This window comes from Carcharodon carcharias, chromosome 4 (genome assembly GCF_017639515.1).
Source record: "Carcharodon carcharias isolate sCarCar2 chromosome 4, sCarCar2.pri, whole genome shotgun sequence".
In the NCBI taxonomy this organism is placed as follows: domain Eukaryota; kingdom Metazoa; phylum Chordata; class Chondrichthyes; order Lamniformes; family Lamnidae; genus Carcharodon; species Carcharodon carcharias.
The window spans coordinates 185,519,953-185,538,984 of record NC_054470.1 but is presented as its reverse complement, the minus strand read 5'-3'; the positions used below and the strand labels follow the sequence as shown (position 1 = coordinate 185,538,984).

Here is a 19,032-nt window from a genome sequence, read left to right as displayed (position 1 = left end):
CCCCACTGCTCCTCTGTAGATTTCCCCACAATTAACTGTTGCCAGTCTACCTTGGCCAGATCCTGCCTTATTTTACTGAAATCCACGCTCCCCCAATCCAAAACATAGTGGGCGGGAAAGCTGCAGTGGCGGCTCTGCATGCTGTATCATCCCAATCCTGCCTCTTTAATCGTGCATTCCTGGGAAACATGCTGCTTTGATGGTGGGTGAGCTCCAATTTGCTCACTGTCATCTTGCCACTTCATTACGCCAGGTGTAACACTTAAAGTGCAGCCGTGCGAACACCTCCCAGTGCTTCCACCCCAGGGCTGCTACAAAAAAGACACGGCCCCTAAAGGCAGGAAGATTGCAGCCCATCAGTTAAGTGATGCGTCCTTCGAGCGCCTTTTTGACGCTATGGAGGGCTGCTGTCATTTCTTCTAACCCCCACTCTGGCCAAAGGAGGGGCAGCTACATTACCACTCCGGCTTGGTAGGCGATGGCAGTGGTGATCAGTGCCAATGCTGCATAGAAGAGGTTGGCCATCCAATGCAGATAGATGCCATCCAAACTGTGCCACCAGGGTAAGGCAACCATCTCATCACTCTAACCTCACACACTCACAAGCCCATCACACATCCATTGGCATCTCACTCCCTGCCAGCTCAAGGGACATCACCACCCATTCTCACACACACACACCCTCACATCTCCATCTGGCCTCATCTCCTCTGGAGACTGCCTCCTCAGCCCTCACCATCTTGAAGCCACTTGCACAGATCAATTTGTGCCCCCCCCACACACACTCTGGGATACTCTCCTTCCCCACTACAGCCCTCGCCCTGCAGCCTCTTCTCTTGACTGAGGCCACTTCATCTCTCGCCCAAGCAAGCCCTAGCCCTGCAGCCATTGAAAAGCCACTCCCGCCTTATGGCTTGTCTGGTAGGTAGGGACCTGCCTGTGGGCCCCCTCTAAAAGTGGTGTGGTGCTGTCAGCGAAGCCTGGCACTGATGACTGCGAGTGTTGCCCGAATTAAGGTCAGCAAACAGACCTCGAAGTCCCGAGCGACGTGCAGCTCACCAGGCACTCGTCACTTATGTACAGTTGTGAAACACGTTGGCATGCAATCACGCCAATATGCTCGGATGATCCAGCGTGGGGGGCCGATTCCAGCGAGCCTGGGTTACAATGAGATGCAGACGTATTACAATGAGGTTCCCGATGTCTGGCGGTGGGAAACGTGGCCTGCCATTGACAGGTAGAGTGGACAATTTTTGGTCTTGTCGTATTGTCCACTCACGTCGCCAAAGACACCCGATGCCAACGGTCAAGGAAAACTCCGCCCAAGGTTTCCTTTGACATAGAAGTCAATCATGAAGCACAAAAAGTAAAAGAGAAAAGATCAGGAAAGGGAGATAAGAGAGAGGTGGAGAGAAGTTTAAGAGTTCACCAACTGGGAAAGATGCAAGTAATTCAAGTACAATCTAAACCTGTAATAAGTAAAACAAAAACAGAATTACCTCTTCCGACTAGGCACTTTACAGCCTTCCGGACTGAATATTGAATTCAACAACTTTAGGTCTTGACCTCCCTCCCCCATCCCCACCCCCTTCTGTTTCTTCCCCCTTCCTTTTGTTTTTTTTCCAATAAATTATATAGATTTTTCTTTTTCCCTCCTATTTCCATTATTTTTAAATATTTTTAAATCTTTTATGCTCCTCCACCCCCACTAGAGCTATACCTTGAGTGCCCTACCATCCATTCTTAATTAGCACATTCGTTTAGATAATATAATCAACTTCGACACCTATGTGTTCTTTTGTTCTGCAGTCTGTGACATCTTTTGATGATCTGCTTCTATCACTGCTTTTGCCTACAACCATACCACCCCCCCTCCACTTCTCTTCTCCCCCCCGCCCCCCCACCAACCCTCCACCTTAAACCAGCTTATATTTCAACCCTTCCTGGGATTCACCTAGTTCTGTTGAAGGGTCATGAGGACACGAAACGTCAACTCTTTTCTTCTCCGCCGATGCTGCCAGACCTGCTGAGTTTTTCCAGGTAATTCTGTTTTTGTTTTGGATTTCCAGCATCCGCAATTTTTTGTTTTTGTTTTTATCTCTGTAATAAGTAAAGCCAACTGATGCCAAGTTACCCAAGTGAACAACCTTTGAAGCCTTAGTCATTAATTTCATCCAATAATATTGACCTCAATGGCTGCATACTTTTATTGTTTAACATGAGGAGTTACTAAAGAAATGGTCGCTTAGGAATTCATGAACTGACTTCTTTTTTGAAGACTCGGCAAGAGGAAGTTTGAATCAACACCCTATATGTGTGTACCCTAATAGGTGGTTGGTAACATAATCGGGACGCTTGAAGAGCCAAGTTCAGGCAAGTATTAATTCACTTGACAGGGGACTGTAAATTTCATGACTCTTCTTTGATGAGGAGTCAAGTTGAAGCAGCTAAGGGTACACGTTCTTGACCATCCTTTACAAGGCTCACCATTAGGAAAATAATCTCAATGTCCTTAAAACTGATGACAGCATCTTATATATTGGATATCCCAATCACATGTGAATCTCAAATTGATTTTTAGAAAAGGACATACAAGCAAAAACAAGATGAAGAAGATAACACGTGTCTTTTTTGGCAATTCTCACGCTCTGTGAGAATAACTAAAAGGTTTTCTCTAGTGCCTTTAACATAATAAAAATGCCAGAGCATTATAACACCAGATTTGACACCAAGCCACAAAATGAGATATTAGGGCAGACGAGAAAAGGCTTAGTTAAAAGGTAGGTTTTAAAGGAAGAAAGACTTGTGCAGAGGTGTTAGATGGGAATTAGACAGCTTAGGGCCTAGACAGCTGAAGACATGGTCACCAATGGTGAAGCGATTAAAGTTGAGTATGTTCCAGAATTAGAGGAGCACAGGTATTCCAGTAGGTTGTAGGTCTGGAACAGAATATAGAGATAGGAAGGGCTGGGCCATGGAGAGATTTGAAAGTTGATGAAGGGAAAAGCTGCTGAGCAACATCGATTGAATGCAAATAAAGATGTCTTCACTCCACCATTTCCTTTGGACAATTTGGTTTATTGGGGGATAGACTATGTTTTCCTTCGTGCAGCCGTTGGAGCTGGGGCAGTCATGTGATTAAGAGTATTTCCCAGAGTTTGGCAACCTTACTATCTATAAAATATTCTGCTTGTGCCATACCTGATACACCTCCCTCTTCCGGTCAGCTGGCATGGAGGCTCCAGTTGGGTTCCCGCCATTTGGAATTGTATACAGAACCCTTGGAATACCAGAGGCTGGATTCTTCGCATCCTCCGGCTTCCACTTTGAAAGGATGTCTGACAGGGATTGTGGAATAAGTCCGTGTTGATCACTCGCAATGCTCAGGATCTTGCAACCTAGTGGCTGGAGCTGTACAAAAACAAGGGCTATTTACTGACTGGTCGTTCCTTCCTCAATACAATTAAAATACAATACAATAAAGAATAACAGTCAGTTGTTAGTGGCCACTGCTGCTGAAGAATGTAATGCCAAAGAAACGTTTTGCTAAAATAAGAGGTACTCCCTATGCCTCAATTAGTAATTGCACTGACTAACATGGATTTGAGTTACTATGGTTCCCTGACTCAATCCTGGACTATGCCATTTGTTGATCTCAGCCAGTGTGGTGTCACAGCTGCCCTGACTCCTAGCATAGGAAGGTGCTGGTGGTGGTTGGGATGAATAGGAAATGAATCGGTCGACGTTCTTATACCTGATTTGGACACAGGCACTGTGCTGGGAAATGTGAGTGAATGGGTGTTGGGCGTGGGCGGGGGTAAGCGATGGAACGTGAGGGAGTGAGAGCGCACACGTGAGCAAGGGAGAGCACGAGTGAAAGCACAGGCGCATGCGCGAGGGAGCAAGAGTGCGAGAATGAGCAAGAGTGAGATAAAGAAACAAAGAGTGCGTGCGAGCAAGTGAACAAGAGACTTGCATTTCTACGCTACCTTTCATGACCTCGGGGTGTCCAGCCAATGAAGTAATTTTGAAGTGTAGTTATTGTCACAATGCAAGGAAACAGGGCAGCCAATTTATGCACAGTAAGCTCCAACAAATAGCAATATGATGACTGGATAAATCTCTGTTCACAGAGATGCTGAATGTGGGATAAATATTGACCAGGACAACACTGTGGGGAGAGCAACCCTACTCTTCTTTGAATAATTCTGTGGGATCTTTTATGTACACCTGGGATGGCAGACGGGGCATTGGTTTAACATCTTATCTGAAAGATAGCACCTCTGGCAGTGAAGTACGCTCTCGCTGAAGGGCCTGTCTAAGTCTCAAGGGTGGAATCTGAACCCACCACATTCAGACTCGAAGGTGAGAGAGGGTTACCATGGCTACACGGATCGCACAAACCCAATGTGGAACCTGTCCAGAGAATGAAAATTGGGTAGCTGTTCAGAACAGGCTGTGATCGCTGAGCACCAAGTGTAGGCAGGGACAGCTTCTTTCCACGCATACTTTAAGCACTCCTTACCGCGAATAATGTCCCAGGATAGGTCGGAGTGTCTAGAAGAACCGTGTCGCCGGGACTGATGAGCATCTCAAATAACTGCAAGAGAGAGAAACAACAAACCACTGTTGAGACCACAGATGTGAAGATTTGACAGCATGCACCTCCTGATCACTCCGCAGCGCCATTTCTGGTCATTCCACAGCGCTGTTCCCCGTCACTCCGCAGCGCCGCTCCCGGTCACTCCGCAGCGCCGTTCCCGGTCACTCCGCAGCGCCGTTCCCGGTCACTCCGCAGCAACATTCCCCGTCGCTCCGCAGCACCGTTCCCCGTCACTCTGCAGCACCATTTGTGATCACTCTTCAGCCTTGCAGGACAACTGGGCAAAGATGTTGTTCCTGAATTCTACACTGGATTTATTAGTGAATATCCTATACTAGCAGAGACCCGCAAAACATTTGTGGAGAAATTAGTTTCTTTACTGCAACAGTTTTCTATTAAACTCCGAACCCGTGCCATTTCACCTGTCCCATGCAACCCCCAGCCAATTCTTTTCACTCAACTCATATCATCCCCATCCCATCCCATCCTACTCCTTCTTCCTACGAGACCTCCATTCCACACATCCCGTGCCATTTCACCACTCCCCGTCTCCGTACCTCCCAACCCGCCCCCACTGCTCCTATGTCACAAGAGCATAAGAAATGTAGAGAGGGGAGGTGGGGGTGGAGAAGGAGGAGGACATCCATATAAGCCTGCTCTTGGACCTGGCCAAAGTGGCCAATAACAGCTCCAGTCAGCGGGCAGTCGAGGGGGGGTCATCTGGTGCGTCTGCCCCTCCTCCGTGGCTACGTTTGTGGCTGGGTGTCCCTGGAGAGGGAGCACGTGTGCCCACTGGTAACACTGGAGGCCTTCTGCGACCAATGGGCACCGCTGGGTCTGGAGTGCATTATTAGACCCCAAACCAATGTTTTGGTCGGGTTAGGCAACATCCTTTGGAGTTCTGTTCCTATTGCTGAGCCCCTTTAAGTGGCTATCACTTTGATTTAATTAATTTTAAAAAAATTAAAGAAAAGAACATAAGAAATAGGAACAAGAGACGACCATGCAGTCCATTGAGCCTGCTCTGCCAGTCAATGTGATCATAGCTGATCATCAGCCTTAACACTATTTTCCCATCTGCTCCCCCTATCCCCTGATTCCCTGAGACACCAAAAATCTGTTTAACCCAGCCTTAAATATACTCAATGATGGCACATCCAAAACCCTCTGGGGTAGAGAATTCCAAAGAATCACAACCCTCTGAGTGAAGGAACTTCTCCTCATTTCCTTCCTAAACGATCGGCCCCTTATCCTGAGACTGTGTCCCCCGTGTTCTAGGTTCCCCAGCCGGGGGAATCATTTTTTTTTCTCTCTTTATTCTTTCATGGGATGTGGGCATCACTGGCGGGGCCAACATCTGTTGCCCATCCCTAATTGTCCTTGAACTGAGTGGCTTGCTAGGCCATTGCAGAGGCATTGCTGTGTGTCAAGAGTCACATGTAGGCCAGACCAGGTAAGGATGTGAAGCATTTTGTCACTGCTAAACAATTAGGCACACGCACGTACACATACACGTACACGCATGCACACACGCAAACACAGATCTGCTTCTGAACCCCAGCTTCCTGTGTAGAAAACAGGAGGTTCCTTTCTTCCTTATTCTACACCAGAGGGCAATAGATCTGGGACTTCGCACACCCTACTGTCAGGTTTTTTATATAACACTTCTTTTTAACTAAAATGTCCTTTTACAAAAAAGCATAAACGTTAAACAAAAACCTCACAGGGCGGCAGATTTCCTTCTCTAAAGGACATTAGTGAACCAGATGAGCTTTTAGAACAATCAATGATAGCTGTCACAGTCTCCATTATTTCCATCACTGAGACTAGCTTTCAATTTTTTTTTATTAACTGAATTTAAATTCCAGCAAATGCCATAGTGGGATTCCAACTCATGTCGCTACGGCCTTAATCCGGTCCTCTGGATTACTAGACTAGCAATATAACCACCATGCCACTGTCTCTCCCAATTGCCAATCCCTCAGTGTCTACCCTGAAAAGCTCCTTCAGAATTTTATATGTTTTCATGAAATTGACTCTCATTCTTCTAAACTCCAGAGAATATAGGCCCAAGCCAGGGTAACTTTGTTATTGGACCTTTTGGCTGGCAAAACTGTAGTGCTGAAATTAATATTATCACAATAGTACTTTTTAAAATCCCCAGCCAAACGTTTTTTACCTCTTCCCATGCCAACTCTCTCATGCCATACCCACCCCATTCTTTCTATGACATCCCGCCCCCCACCAGTATCCTCCATTGCCACCTGCCCACACTCATTCATGGGATGTGGGTGTCACTGGCTAGGCCAGCATTTATTACCCATCCCTAATTGCCCTTGTTCGGAAGGCACTTAAGAGACAACCACATTGCTATGGGTCTGGAGTCACATGTCGGCCAGACCAGGTAAGGGTGGCAGATTTCCTTCCCTAAAGGGCATTAGTGAACCAGATGGGCTTTTACAACAATCGACTTGGTCATCATTTGACTTTTAATTCCAGATTTTTATTGAATTCAAATTCCACCATTTCTGCCGCGGTGGGATTCGAACCGAGGTCCCCAGAGCATTACCCTGGGTCTCTAGATTACTAGCCCAGCGACAATGCCACTACGCCATCATCTCTCCTAATTTTGGTGAAACTGCTCTGTAAACCTCTCTCCTTCTGTACCTGTGGGATGACAGTTAACTCACTGAATGTTTTAAAACTTTATTCTAACATTCGGTTACTGAGAGTACTATGAAATAAACCAACCAACTCCTTAAACTGACCAATTAAAATGGCCCCAACACACAAAAAACTGCGTACTATTATTATACATTTATGATCTTTAGTTTTGGACTTCCTCACAAGTGCTAACGTTTTCTCTACACCTGCCCTGTTGTAAGCTGGCATCTACTGCGTGGATAGCTTCCCTCACAATTATTAATTTTTTATCTGCAGGCAGGAATGAAGAAAATGCCTTAAAATATTGAGAGGGACATTTTTGAGACCTGTCTGCATTTGTTATCCGTGAGCGAGTCACCTTCCCTTTTTCAAAAAAAAAACAAAGCTTCGTCCAGCAGTACTTTTGTTTATTCTGTTGGCTTTCGAGGCTGCCAAATGAGCGATGTGCAGCCATTGATTCAATCCAGCTCTCCTTACCTTACTGAGTCCCTCCTGGCTGCCGTTGGTGACACACAGATCCATCTGCCCTTGCTCAGGACTGTAGCTGACGCTTGGAGGATTATGGATACGTTTCTGCAGGTCCTTCAACCACGAGATTAATTCTGGAATTCTGAAACACACAGTGACACAGTTTACCGCTTCGGAAATCTATCCAGTGGCCGTTCTGAAGGATTGCAGTGCAACCGGTTCAGAAGGCAGGGTGAGTAAAGCCCCCTCATTTAAAATGAAAACTGGACATGGTCTAATTTCCCTGTTATCGATGACCTGGAATTGAAATCATATTTTTGCACATTTCAAAGCCGCTTATTCCTATTATTTCAGTTTTATTTTAGAATCGATAGGCAGGCCAGCGCAAACCAGTACATCAACAGTTAAACCAGATGAACCTTATACACTCTCAAACTTTGTACACCATCAGCGTTTGCAATTACTAGCAAGGTCCTGGGAGTTAGACTGGAGACTTAGGTCGGAAAACAACTAAGATTAAGTGTGCTCTTCAACAGATAGGGGAAGGACAGATAGTCCTAGTTTAGGTAGGAGGGAAGGTCTCTGCCTGGGTGAAAATAGGGACATACGATGCATGTACCTGTTACCAGAGATGTCGGTTTAACGTAAACCTATATGTTGATGAGATTGGCATCTGGAAACTGTTCTTGTACGTGACCAATAATGTATAAATATGCTGATCACTTGTAATTTAGCAGAGTGATGTCTCAAGCTGCCTTGAGATGGTTCTCCCCTTGCAATTGCTCGAATAAACGATCGTGACCTGTACCATTTGTCAAAGTTACCACAACAGTTTGGCGTAGCCGACAGGATACTCGGATCGGATCATCGGGACAGCTCTGCAAAGTGGATGAGTGTATTTTATTTACCACCTGTAAGCCTACCTGAGAATGGTCCGGTCGAGTAACAAAAGAGTCGGGAGGAGGACTCAGGACAGCAGGTAGGAGGTGCCAGCGTAGGAGGCGGAGCTGTGCAGGCGGGCTAGCAGTGCCAAAGCCACGCAGGAAGGCCAAACCACTACCCGAAATAGAAGGCAGAGCCGTGCTGGCGTGGTTACGGTTTGAAACATAACCTTAGCCAAAGCCGCGAAGGAAGGCCAGACCCCAGGGAAACAAGTAGACCGCACGCACCTCAAATAACTAAGTTGTTGGGGCCGCGTGAACCTAGCACGCAGGGGCAGACGGGGATATAAGAACAGGAGGCCGTCAGGAAAACAAAATGGGGCTATGGAACTTGACTGGGGAACCGCGGACTCCGTTACGAGGTTCCTAGCAGAACAACAGTCAAGATTAATCACAAAAATGCCTAAGGAGGGGTGGAATCCACAGGGAATCCCCGGAGAACAAAAACAGTGGCGGGTAGAACAAGGAAAAGGAAAAGGAAAAGAAAGGGGTGATGGTTATTATTACCTTGTATCTGCAGTTGTGTAGATGGATTAATGCTACCATCCAGTCGATTAGAGAGGGAGAGACAAAGACAGATCTGGGAAAGATCAGAGCAGTGGCAGCAGTGATACTGATCAGGAGGAGGAAAGCTTCAAATGATAAAGTTGGGACAAAAATTGCCCTCGTACAACACTGTACCGACCGCCCCACCGCTGATTGCAGTTTTGATTAGAATACGAGAGTTTTAAGTTAAGGATAGAGGAATATAAATACATATCCCAAAATATATGTTCGTTTGCGTGCAAGGAAGCATTTGTATGTGAGCTTTAATGTGCTTCCCTCCTTAAATTGTCATTTGTGTTTGTAGCTCAGCATTTTAGGGTTGAAAGCCCCATGTTAGATTAAAGGAAAAGTATACTAAAACATTCCAAAGTTTTGCGTATAAGGTTTGACTTATTTCTAGCAAAAAAAAAAATCGCAATTTGAAGGTATCGTAAAGCTAAACAGGGTTAGATGAACCAACCTTTGTACCCTTGCAGACTAGTATCACCAGCTTCCAAGCTGATTGGGATTGATACACATGAGTTACATTAACTCATATGAATCAGTATTCTAAAATACTGAGGGAAAAAATTACCTGAAGTTCAAAGGATTCTAGGAAAACCAAAAGGCATAAACACATGGTCTAGGTGGTTCCAATGGATAAAAATGGGTTTCTTTTGAAGAGATTTATTAAATATTCCAACAGCACTGTAATTTGAATTTGGGACAAGCCTCAGGGATCTGTGCTGGGACCATTGTTGTTTGTTGTCTATATCAATGATCTGGATGATAATGTGGTAAATTGGATCAGCAAGTTTGCTGCTGACACTAAGATTGGAGGCGTTGTGGACAGCGAGGAAGGCTTTCAAAGCTTGCAGAGGGATCTGGACCAACTGGAAAAATGGGCCAGAAAATGGCAGATGGAATTTAATGCGGAAAAGTGTGAGGTGTTACATTTTGGAAGGACAAACCAAGGTAGGACATACACAGTAAATGGTAGGGCACTGAGGAGTGCGGAGGAACAAAGGGATCTGGGAGTTCAGATACATAATTCCCTGAAAGTGGCATCAAAGGCAGACAGGATTGTAAAGAAAGCTTTTGGCATACTGGCTTTCATAAATCAAAGTACTGAGTATAGGAGTTGGGATGTTATGGTGAGGTTGTATAAGACATTGGTGAGGCCAACTTTGGAGCATTGTGTGCAGTTCTGGTCGCCTAACTACAGGAAGAATATCAGTAAGATTGAGAGAGTGCAGAGAAGATTTACTAGGATGTTGCTGGGTCTTCAGGAGTTGAGTTACAGGGAAAGATTAAACAGGTTAGGACTTTATTCCTTGGAGCATAGAAGAATGAGGGGAGATTTGATAGAAGTTTACAAAATTATGAGGGGTATAGACAGAGTAAATGCGAGTAGGCTCTTTCCACTTAGATTAGGAGAGATAAACACGAGAGGACATGGCTTTAGGGTGAAAGGGGAAAGGATTAGGGGGAACTTCTTCACTCAGAGAGTGGTGAGTGTGTGGAATGAGCTACCATCTGACGTGGTAAATGCGGGCTCACTCTTAAGTTTTAAGAATAAATTGAATAGATACGTGGATGGGAGAGGTCTGGAGGGTTATGGACTGGGTGCAGGTCAATGGGATTAGTGGAATAATATTTCAGCACTGACTAGAAGGGCCGAGTGGCCTGTTTTTCTGTGCTGTAGTGTTCTACGGTTCTAAGGCTTGAGGTGTAAAGTGCAGTGTAGTTTAGAAGATTACTTTTGAATCACTAGGATGCTATCTAAGATAAGGAATGTGTCGATAAACATATGGGACTTTTAACTTGGGTACACATCAATACATATCAGAAAGAGGTAGTTTTAATTTTGATAGCATAAATTACATTTCTTACAAAGTTTAAAATTTGAGGTTTGGTTCCTGATAATTACCTAAAAGGGAATTTTCATTTTAAAAGGTTTGACAACAGTTGGCACTAATTCAAATGCTACAAGCTTTTGTATTTGTAAGTCTGTTCCCAAAATATGAAGCTAAGCTCAAGACCTTGACAAAGTTTGGCAGAAATCCAATTTTTAGCCGAGTTAATAAATCTGGGATAATTCTAAGAAAAGGGTCAGACACAATTTAGTGGGTTACTTTTGAGACAATAAAATGTTGTTTAAGAAGAAGATAAGGAAGCAAAACATGTCAATGGCTGATTTCTGTTTTAAAACTGTTGTGAGAATATTTTATTTATTTTAAAGTCTCTCCAGACACCTGAACAAGATAAGATGGTAGCTATTGTATGTGTAAAATGGTCTGAGGCAAGTAGGAGAAAGAGTCAGGAAAAGAGGATACGATATACAAACTGTTCAGCACCTATGGAACTTGGGCACTGGAACAAGCCCTAGAAAATTTAAGACAGATTAATGAAGGGGTAACTAATGAACATTTATTTAATCTTTCATGATATGAGAATCATGACTTGACTGGTTGCCAGCTCAGAGGTTTAACATGTGGAAATAGAATGAATGTTGAATGTATAGTGAATAATAATATGCCAATAGGCATTGTATTAGTAATACCTGTCATACCTATGTCATACCCAGCAGGACATTATATAAAGTAGAAGATATTGGGGTGATATGGGGGGATTACTACATTAAGTACCATGATATTCCACCATATGCAGTAGACATAGAAGGAAATATAGTAAGCAAGACATTAGAAGGGTGTGGTATAGAGACCACGGCTGTAGTATGTGCACATCGAATATATGAGACGGAAGAAGCTAAATGTGGATTTAAAGCAGCAGCAAACTGTATGATGGAAACTATATGGGCTGCAAAAGAACTGACCCATGTTGTATAAACAGGGAATGGGAGATATTGTATCACCACGTGGCAGCAGAAGATCCAATACGGGGGCAACCGGATATGCCCCATCCATAATCATTCAGTGTGCCTACACCCACAGGTGCCAGCAAGGGTGGGGAAGGTGGAACTGGTCGAAATAGTTTATGGAAAGCGTGAAGGATAATCTGACACAGTAGTTGAACCAGTTCTCCTATGAAATTCCCTTAATATCATAGCACTTAATTGCGATTCGGAGACAGGCTCAACAAATATATAGGACTTACCATACACTGCAGCAACAAGTTAGAGCCTTAAAAGAAGGTATTGATCGAATAGGTTGTTCCACGTGGCAGGAGGATCTGTGGAACTGGGGCACAAATGTACAAATACACCCATGGATTATCTCCCATGCCCTAGTTGTGATTCAGCTGATAATAATTATATATTTAACATGCTTGATTCATCGTACTCGAAGGTTGCAAAAAAAAAGGTGGCGCTGGGGGAGTTTATACTGGTGGGGACAAAATTTAGTAAGCCAGAGGCCTGAATGAAGGGCCAGATAATACAGATGGTCTGACAGTACCTTTTACATCCCAAAGCTGGATGACTGGCCAGTATCAATGGGTGGCAGTGTGTAAAGGGACAGACAGTACCATTATAGTTGGCTAACTTGGGCTAGGCCAAGGGCCAAAAGGGGGCCCTGTTAGGGGAGCGAAAGTAAGAATTTATGGTAGGGGAGAATTCATTATAAGGGAATGAATTACTTAAATTAGAATCGACAGGCAGGCCAGCGCAAACTAGTACATCAACAGTTAAACCAGATGAACTTTATACACTCTCGAACTTTGTACACCCTCAGAGTTTGCAATTACTAGCCAGGTCCTGGGAGTTAGACTGGAAACCTAGGTCGGAAAACAACTAAGATTAAGTGTGCTCTTCAACAGATAGGGGAAGGACAGATAGTCCTAGTTTAGGTAGGAGGGAAGGTCTCTGCCTGGGTGAAAATAGGGACATACGATGCATGTACCTGTTACCAGAGATGTCGGTTTAATGTAAACCTATATGTTGATGAGATTGCAATCTGGAAATTGTTCTTGTACGTGACCAATAATGTATAAATATGCTGAACACTTGTTATTTAGCAGAGTGATGTCTCAAGCTGCCTTGAGATGGTTCTCTCCTTGCAATTGCTCGAATAAACAACCTTGACCTGTACCTGAGACTACTGTGGTCCGTTTGTCAAATTTACCACAACATGGACCTTTGTAGCTCGGTGATATTCCTGGGTTTTAGGAGATCTCTTCTGGCTTTTGTCTTCTGCGAATCTGCAATGTTGCCTGTATGTTATGGCCTAGGAATTTTATTGCGGGTTTGGAAAACTCGCACTTCTCGTTAAGCATTAAGCCAGTGCTTTGTAGTGTCCTTAATACTCTTACTCTTTTGTCATGTTCTTCCTTTGTTGAGCCAGGGATCAAAACACCATCCATGTGGCATATAAACCTCAATGCCTTCTAGAATGTTGGACATTGTCCTTTGGAAAATTCCCAGCATGGACCTGATGCCAAAGGGCAGATGGCTGAACCAGTAAATGTCCAAAGTTTGTTAGATAAGGAATGTGTCGATAAACATATGGGACTTTTAACTTGGGTACACATCAATACACATCAGAAAGAGGTAGTTTTAATTTTGATAGCGTAAATTACATTTCTTACAAAGTTTAAAATTTGAGGTTTGGTTCCTGATAATTCCTTAAAAGGGAATTTTCATTTTAAAAGGTTTGACAACAATTGGCACTAATTCAAATGCTACAAGCTTAGAAGGTTAGAAGGTTAGACTCCTGATCCAGTGGTAACTGCCAGAATCTGCTGTTCGCATCGACCTTGGTAAAGAATGTACTTTTCACAAATTTTGGGCGAGATTCTCTTCTACCCGATGCCACTGGATGTATTTCTCGTTCAGTTGGGTCAGGTCAATGCATATTCTGATGGATCCATTTGGTTTTGGAACTGGTACCGTACCAGAGCACCAGCTGGTTGGTTTGACAACTGGTGAAGTAAACCATTGTTGAAGCATCACCTCAATCTTACTCCTGACCTGTTTTAGAAGTGGGTGTGGGACCTTCCTGGGTGTAAACGGGCAAATGGGTTTTGCATCTGTCTTGAGCGTGATGTGGTATACAGTTTTCAATTTACCCAGGCTTTTGAAGAGTTTTGGAAAATCTCTAAATTCCTTGTCCTGTTCTTTGATTTCACTAATTTTAAGGATGAGGTTCAGACCTATTGAGGCTTTCCTGCTGAACAAAGAGCATTCCTGGTTCTGAATAACATCTGGTGTCTCAGAGATTTTTCTATCTTTGCATTTTAAGTGTTGCATCAAGATGACCTCTGACATTTAGCTTGATTCCCCCTGGACCTTGGAGTTGGATTGATGATGGTAACTTTTTCCAGCCACTGAACGCTTGTCAATAAAACTGAGGCTCCAGCTCCTGTGTCCAATTTAAATTCTGTATGATGTCCATTGACGTCAATGTTAGCGCTCCGGTATTGGCTTTTATTTCCCCTGGGTAGGTGTTTTCTCTGGCAGTCTGGTTCTTTTTCTTGTATAGAGCTTCCTTTGAAAGATTTCTCTTTCTGCTTTGCAGACACAGGCTTTTTTTTGAACAGCTTACTATTTTAAAATGACCACCCATGCCATACCCACGACCCTGTGCAAATCGGGCGCAGCCAAAGAAAATTAGGGGGGAGCATTGGTTACAACTTCCTTAAAGGGACCTTAATGAATCAGCAGAGCTTTTAGCACAATCCTACAGCTTCATGGTCACTTTTACAGACACCAGCTTTTTTTTAAAATATAAATTCAACTTAAATTCCATGCCTCTAAGTATCCCTGAGGGAGAGTAATTCAATGAGGCAATAGTGATAAGTGGAGTTTCTAATTACCCGTTTGAAGCAGAGTACTGCAGCGCCCTATTCATTGTATCCCGACTGAAGCTTATTTTCAGACCACCCTTGATAGTGAAGTCGGCCGTCTCAAAGGGGAACATATTGGGGTTCGGCATTCCAGTTGCCAAAGAGATCATGGTTGGTGGGCTCCTCTGTAACAGGGCAGCTGTAAACAATCAAAAGCATTTCAGATCACAAACGTCATTATTAAGAATCGCATTCATTTGTATTAGTAATCCTCTCTGGAAAAGCACCAGGCGGAATCATCCCAGGTTTGCACTAAGCTAAAATGACGTTTTACCCGTCGGCCGCAATGGCAGCTTCTCACGCCGTATTGACCCAAACCCACCGCGTTAATTATGCATTCCCAGGAAATGCGCCATTTCCATGGTGGGCGGGCTTGTATTTGCCCGCCACGCCATCACCTCGCCGCTTCATCACGCTGGGTGTCACATTTAAAGAGTAGCCACGCGCACACCTCTCATTGCTTCCAGCCCAAGACACCTTCAAAGGAGGCATGGCCCCTAAAGGCAAAAAGACTGCAACCCCCACTTCAGTGACGTGTCCCTCGAGCACCTTTAGAACACCATGGAGGCCCCGCCATGATGTCCTCTACCCCCACTCTGGCTGCAGGATGGGTAGCTGCATCACCAATCCAGCATGGGAGGCGGTGACAGAGGTGGTCAGCGCCAATGCCCTGCAAAAGAGGACATCCGCCCAGTGCCGCTACAGGGTGAATGGTCTCATCTATTCTGCCTACATAACTCGCTCTTCTCGTCACTTTCAACTCATACACTCACAAACCCATCACACACCCACAGGGATCTCACACCTCAAGGGACAGCACCACTAACTCTCACACACACACCCTCACACCTCCGTCAGACTTATATCCTCTCGAGCTCACATCCTCATCCTGTCCATGGCTCTGCTCAACGCACAAACATTCCAAATGGTGCCAAGTGTCCTGCTCACATTCACTCCATCTGTTTTCATGCAGGAGAAGCTGGCCTCCATTAGCAGGGAGAGGTCCCAGACTGGGGGTGGAATGACCCACAGTAGGCCCCTCACTCACTATGAGGAGTATGACATCGCGCTGACTGGTGAGGACATGGACCGTGCCTGTGGCGACAGTGAGGTTGGCGTTGAACATCCTCGTGAGGATCCTGCGCCATATCATCCTCCCTCAATGCAGCTGTGAGTGCTCTCTCTCTTGTTTTGGACTCTGCTGCCATGCACTAACTATCTCTACGTTGGTTCACAGGGAGCTCTGCCAAGTGACTGACACCCTCAGTCCCTCAGCTCCATCCAGGTCCTCACCTCCAGCCAAGAAGAGCTGGAAATAAGCAGCCTGGAAGACCCGTCACAGCTTTTCCCCACACCCTGCACTAGCGCAGAGGCACACACTTTGGTGGGGCCTAGATCTAGAGCAGGCTCGGATTCACAATCTGATGCCCACTGCACAGACACGTGTCTGCAGCAGGAGGAGGCAGGTTCGACTGAGCTCCCTGGCCCTTGGAGGACTGCTGGGGAAAAGGAATCTGTGAGGTCCGAGTCAGATGATGAACCTCTGGATTTGACCTTCCAACTCATCATGGAGAATCAGCAGAAGGCGAGGGAACATCACGCAGAGCTATTGGAAGCCTTCAACAGAGTGGCACTGAGAGGGGGAAACCGGGCACCTCGATTTCCCTCCAGGTGCTCCTTCCCCTCAAGGAGTCAGGCTGGGGCCTCCAGGTACCCGATAGGAGGAGGAGGGGCAGCTGAACACCCCTGGGTCAGCTACAGCAGCTGTCCACTGCCTCCGAGCCTCATTTGCCTGTGAGCTCCTCAAACACGTCCTCTATCACCGCAGAGGGAGCAGCTGGTCAATGAATGATTCTGGAGGGAAATGTGTGTATGTGGCAGGGCCTTTTGGAGCCTTGTGCACTCTCCCATGCCCAGGGATCCTTCCTGTCTCATCCTCACCTCAACGTCCAGAGCGTTTTCAATGCTGCCTGGTGGGGTTCTCTTTCAGTTGTCTATGTGAGCTGACCTGCATCTCCACCCACCCACTGATCACACTCCCATGCAGCACCAAGATTCTCATTTCATTTTCAATTTAGACAGTATTTTGATGGTTCAAATTTTTGTGCGCTCCCCTGTCCTTTCCTCTCCCCAAGTCACCCATTTCTTTTGCCCATCATAGTTGACACCCCGATGGCATCTCCTTCCACCCCCTCTCCATGACCTACCAGCTTTTCCTTTGTCCAGGGGTAAGTGCACGTTCCGTTCCTTCCTGAAAATCCCACCCCCACCCACAATAAGGGGAGGTGATGACATAGTGGTATTGTCTCTGGACTAGTAATCCAGAGTCCCAGGGTAATGCTCTGGGGGGGAGGGGGGCAGTGTTCGAATCCCACCACGGCAGATGGTGGAATTTGAATTAAAAAAAATCTGGAATTAAAAGTCTAATGATGGCCATTAAAATCATTGTCGGTTGTTGTAAAAACCCATCTGGTTCACTAATGTCCTTTAGGGGAGAAAATCTGCTGTCCTTACCTGATCTGGTCTACACATGACTACAGACCCAAAGCAATGTGGTTGACTCATGGAATAGCCGAGTAAGCCACTCATTTGTATCAAACTGCGATAAAGTCTCAAGAAAGGAATGGAACCAGATGGACCACCCGGTATCAATCTAGGCATCGGAAACAACAAACTCAGCTCCGTCGACCCTGCAAAGTCCTCCTTACTAAGATCTGGGGGCTTTGCCAAAATTGGGAGAACTGTCTCAGCAACAGCCTGACATTGTCATCCTCACGGAATCATATCTTACAGATAATGTCCCAGACACCACCATCATCATCCCTGGGTATGTCCTGTCCCACCGGCAGGACAGACTCAGCAGAGGTGGCAGCACAATGGTATACAGTTGGGAGGGTGTTGTCCTGGGTGTCCTCAACATCGACTCCAGATCTCATTAAGTCTCATGGCATGAGGTCAAACATGGGCAAGAAAACCTCCTGCTAATTACCACGTACTGCCCTCCCTCAGCTGATGAATCACTGATCCTCCATGTTGAACACCACTTGGAGCATTGAGGATGGCAAGGGTGCAGAATGTACTCTGGGTGGGGGACTTCAACGTCCATCACCATGAGTGGCACAGTAGCATCACTACTGACCGAGCCAGAAAGGACATAGCTGCTAGACTGGGTCAGTGGTAGGTGTCGAGGGAACCAACAAGAGGGAAAAACATACTTGACCTCATCCTCACCAACCTGCCTGCCGCAGATGCATCTGTCCATGACAGTATCGGTAAGAGTGACCACCGCACAGTCCTTGTGGAGATGAAGTCCCACCTTCACATCGCGGATACCCTCCATCGTGTTGTGTGGCACTATCACCGTGTTAAATGGGATAGATTTCGAACAGATTTAACACCTCAAGACTGGGCATTCATGAGGCGCTGTGGGCCATCACCAGCAGCAGAATTGTACTTGAACACGATCAGTAATCTCATGGCTCGGCATATTCCCCCACCCCACCATTACCATCAAGCCAGGGGATCAACCCTGGTTCAATGAAGAGTACAGTAGGGCATGCCAGGAGCAGCACCAGACATACCTAAAAATGAGGTGTCAACCTGGTGAAGCTATAACACAGGACTACTTGCATGCTAAACAGCATAAGCAGCAAGTGATAGAGTTAAGCGATCCCACAACCAATGGATCAGGCCTAAGCTCTGCAGTCCTGCCACATCCACTCATGAATGCTGGTGGACAATTAAACAACTCACTGGAGCAGGAGGCTCCACAAATATCCCAATCCTCGATTATGGGGGAGCCAAGCATATCAGTGCAAAAGAAAAGGCTGAAGCATTTACCACAATCTTCAGCCAGAAGTGCCAAGTGGATGATCCACCTCAGCCTCCTCCGGCAGTCCCCAGCATCACAGATGCAGGTCTTCAGCCAATTCGATTCACACCATGTGATATCAAGAAATGGTTGAAGGCATTGGATACTGCAAAGGCTATGGGCCCTGACAATATTCCAGCAATAGTACTGAAGACTTA

The 19,032-nt window shown here is 45.6% G+C and overlaps 1 protein-coding gene across 4 annotated transcripts in view; it reads right to left on the bottom strand.

Annotated features, from left to right (window-relative positions):
- aadat (aminoadipate aminotransferase) overlaps positions 1-19,032 on the bottom strand; it is a 118,718-nt gene that overhangs the window by 71,764 nt on the left and 27,922 nt on the right. For all 4 annotated transcript variants that reach the window (XR_005942885.1, XM_041187012.1, XM_041187011.1 and 1 more), the window contains exons 3-6: positions 14,974-15,142; positions 7,745-7,877; positions 4,526-4,600; positions 3,202-3,411 (exon numbers count right to left, since the gene is read on the bottom strand). Coding sequence is in view for 3 of the 4 variants with exons in the window: in XM_041187012.1 (XP_041042946.1) it covers positions 3,202-3,411; positions 4,526-4,600; positions 7,745-7,877; positions 14,974-15,142 (587 nt within the window). In the remaining variant the exon portion in view is untranslated. The remainder of the gene's footprint in view (positions 1-3,201; positions 3,412-4,525; positions 4,601-7,744; positions 7,878-14,973; positions 15,143-19,032) is intronic.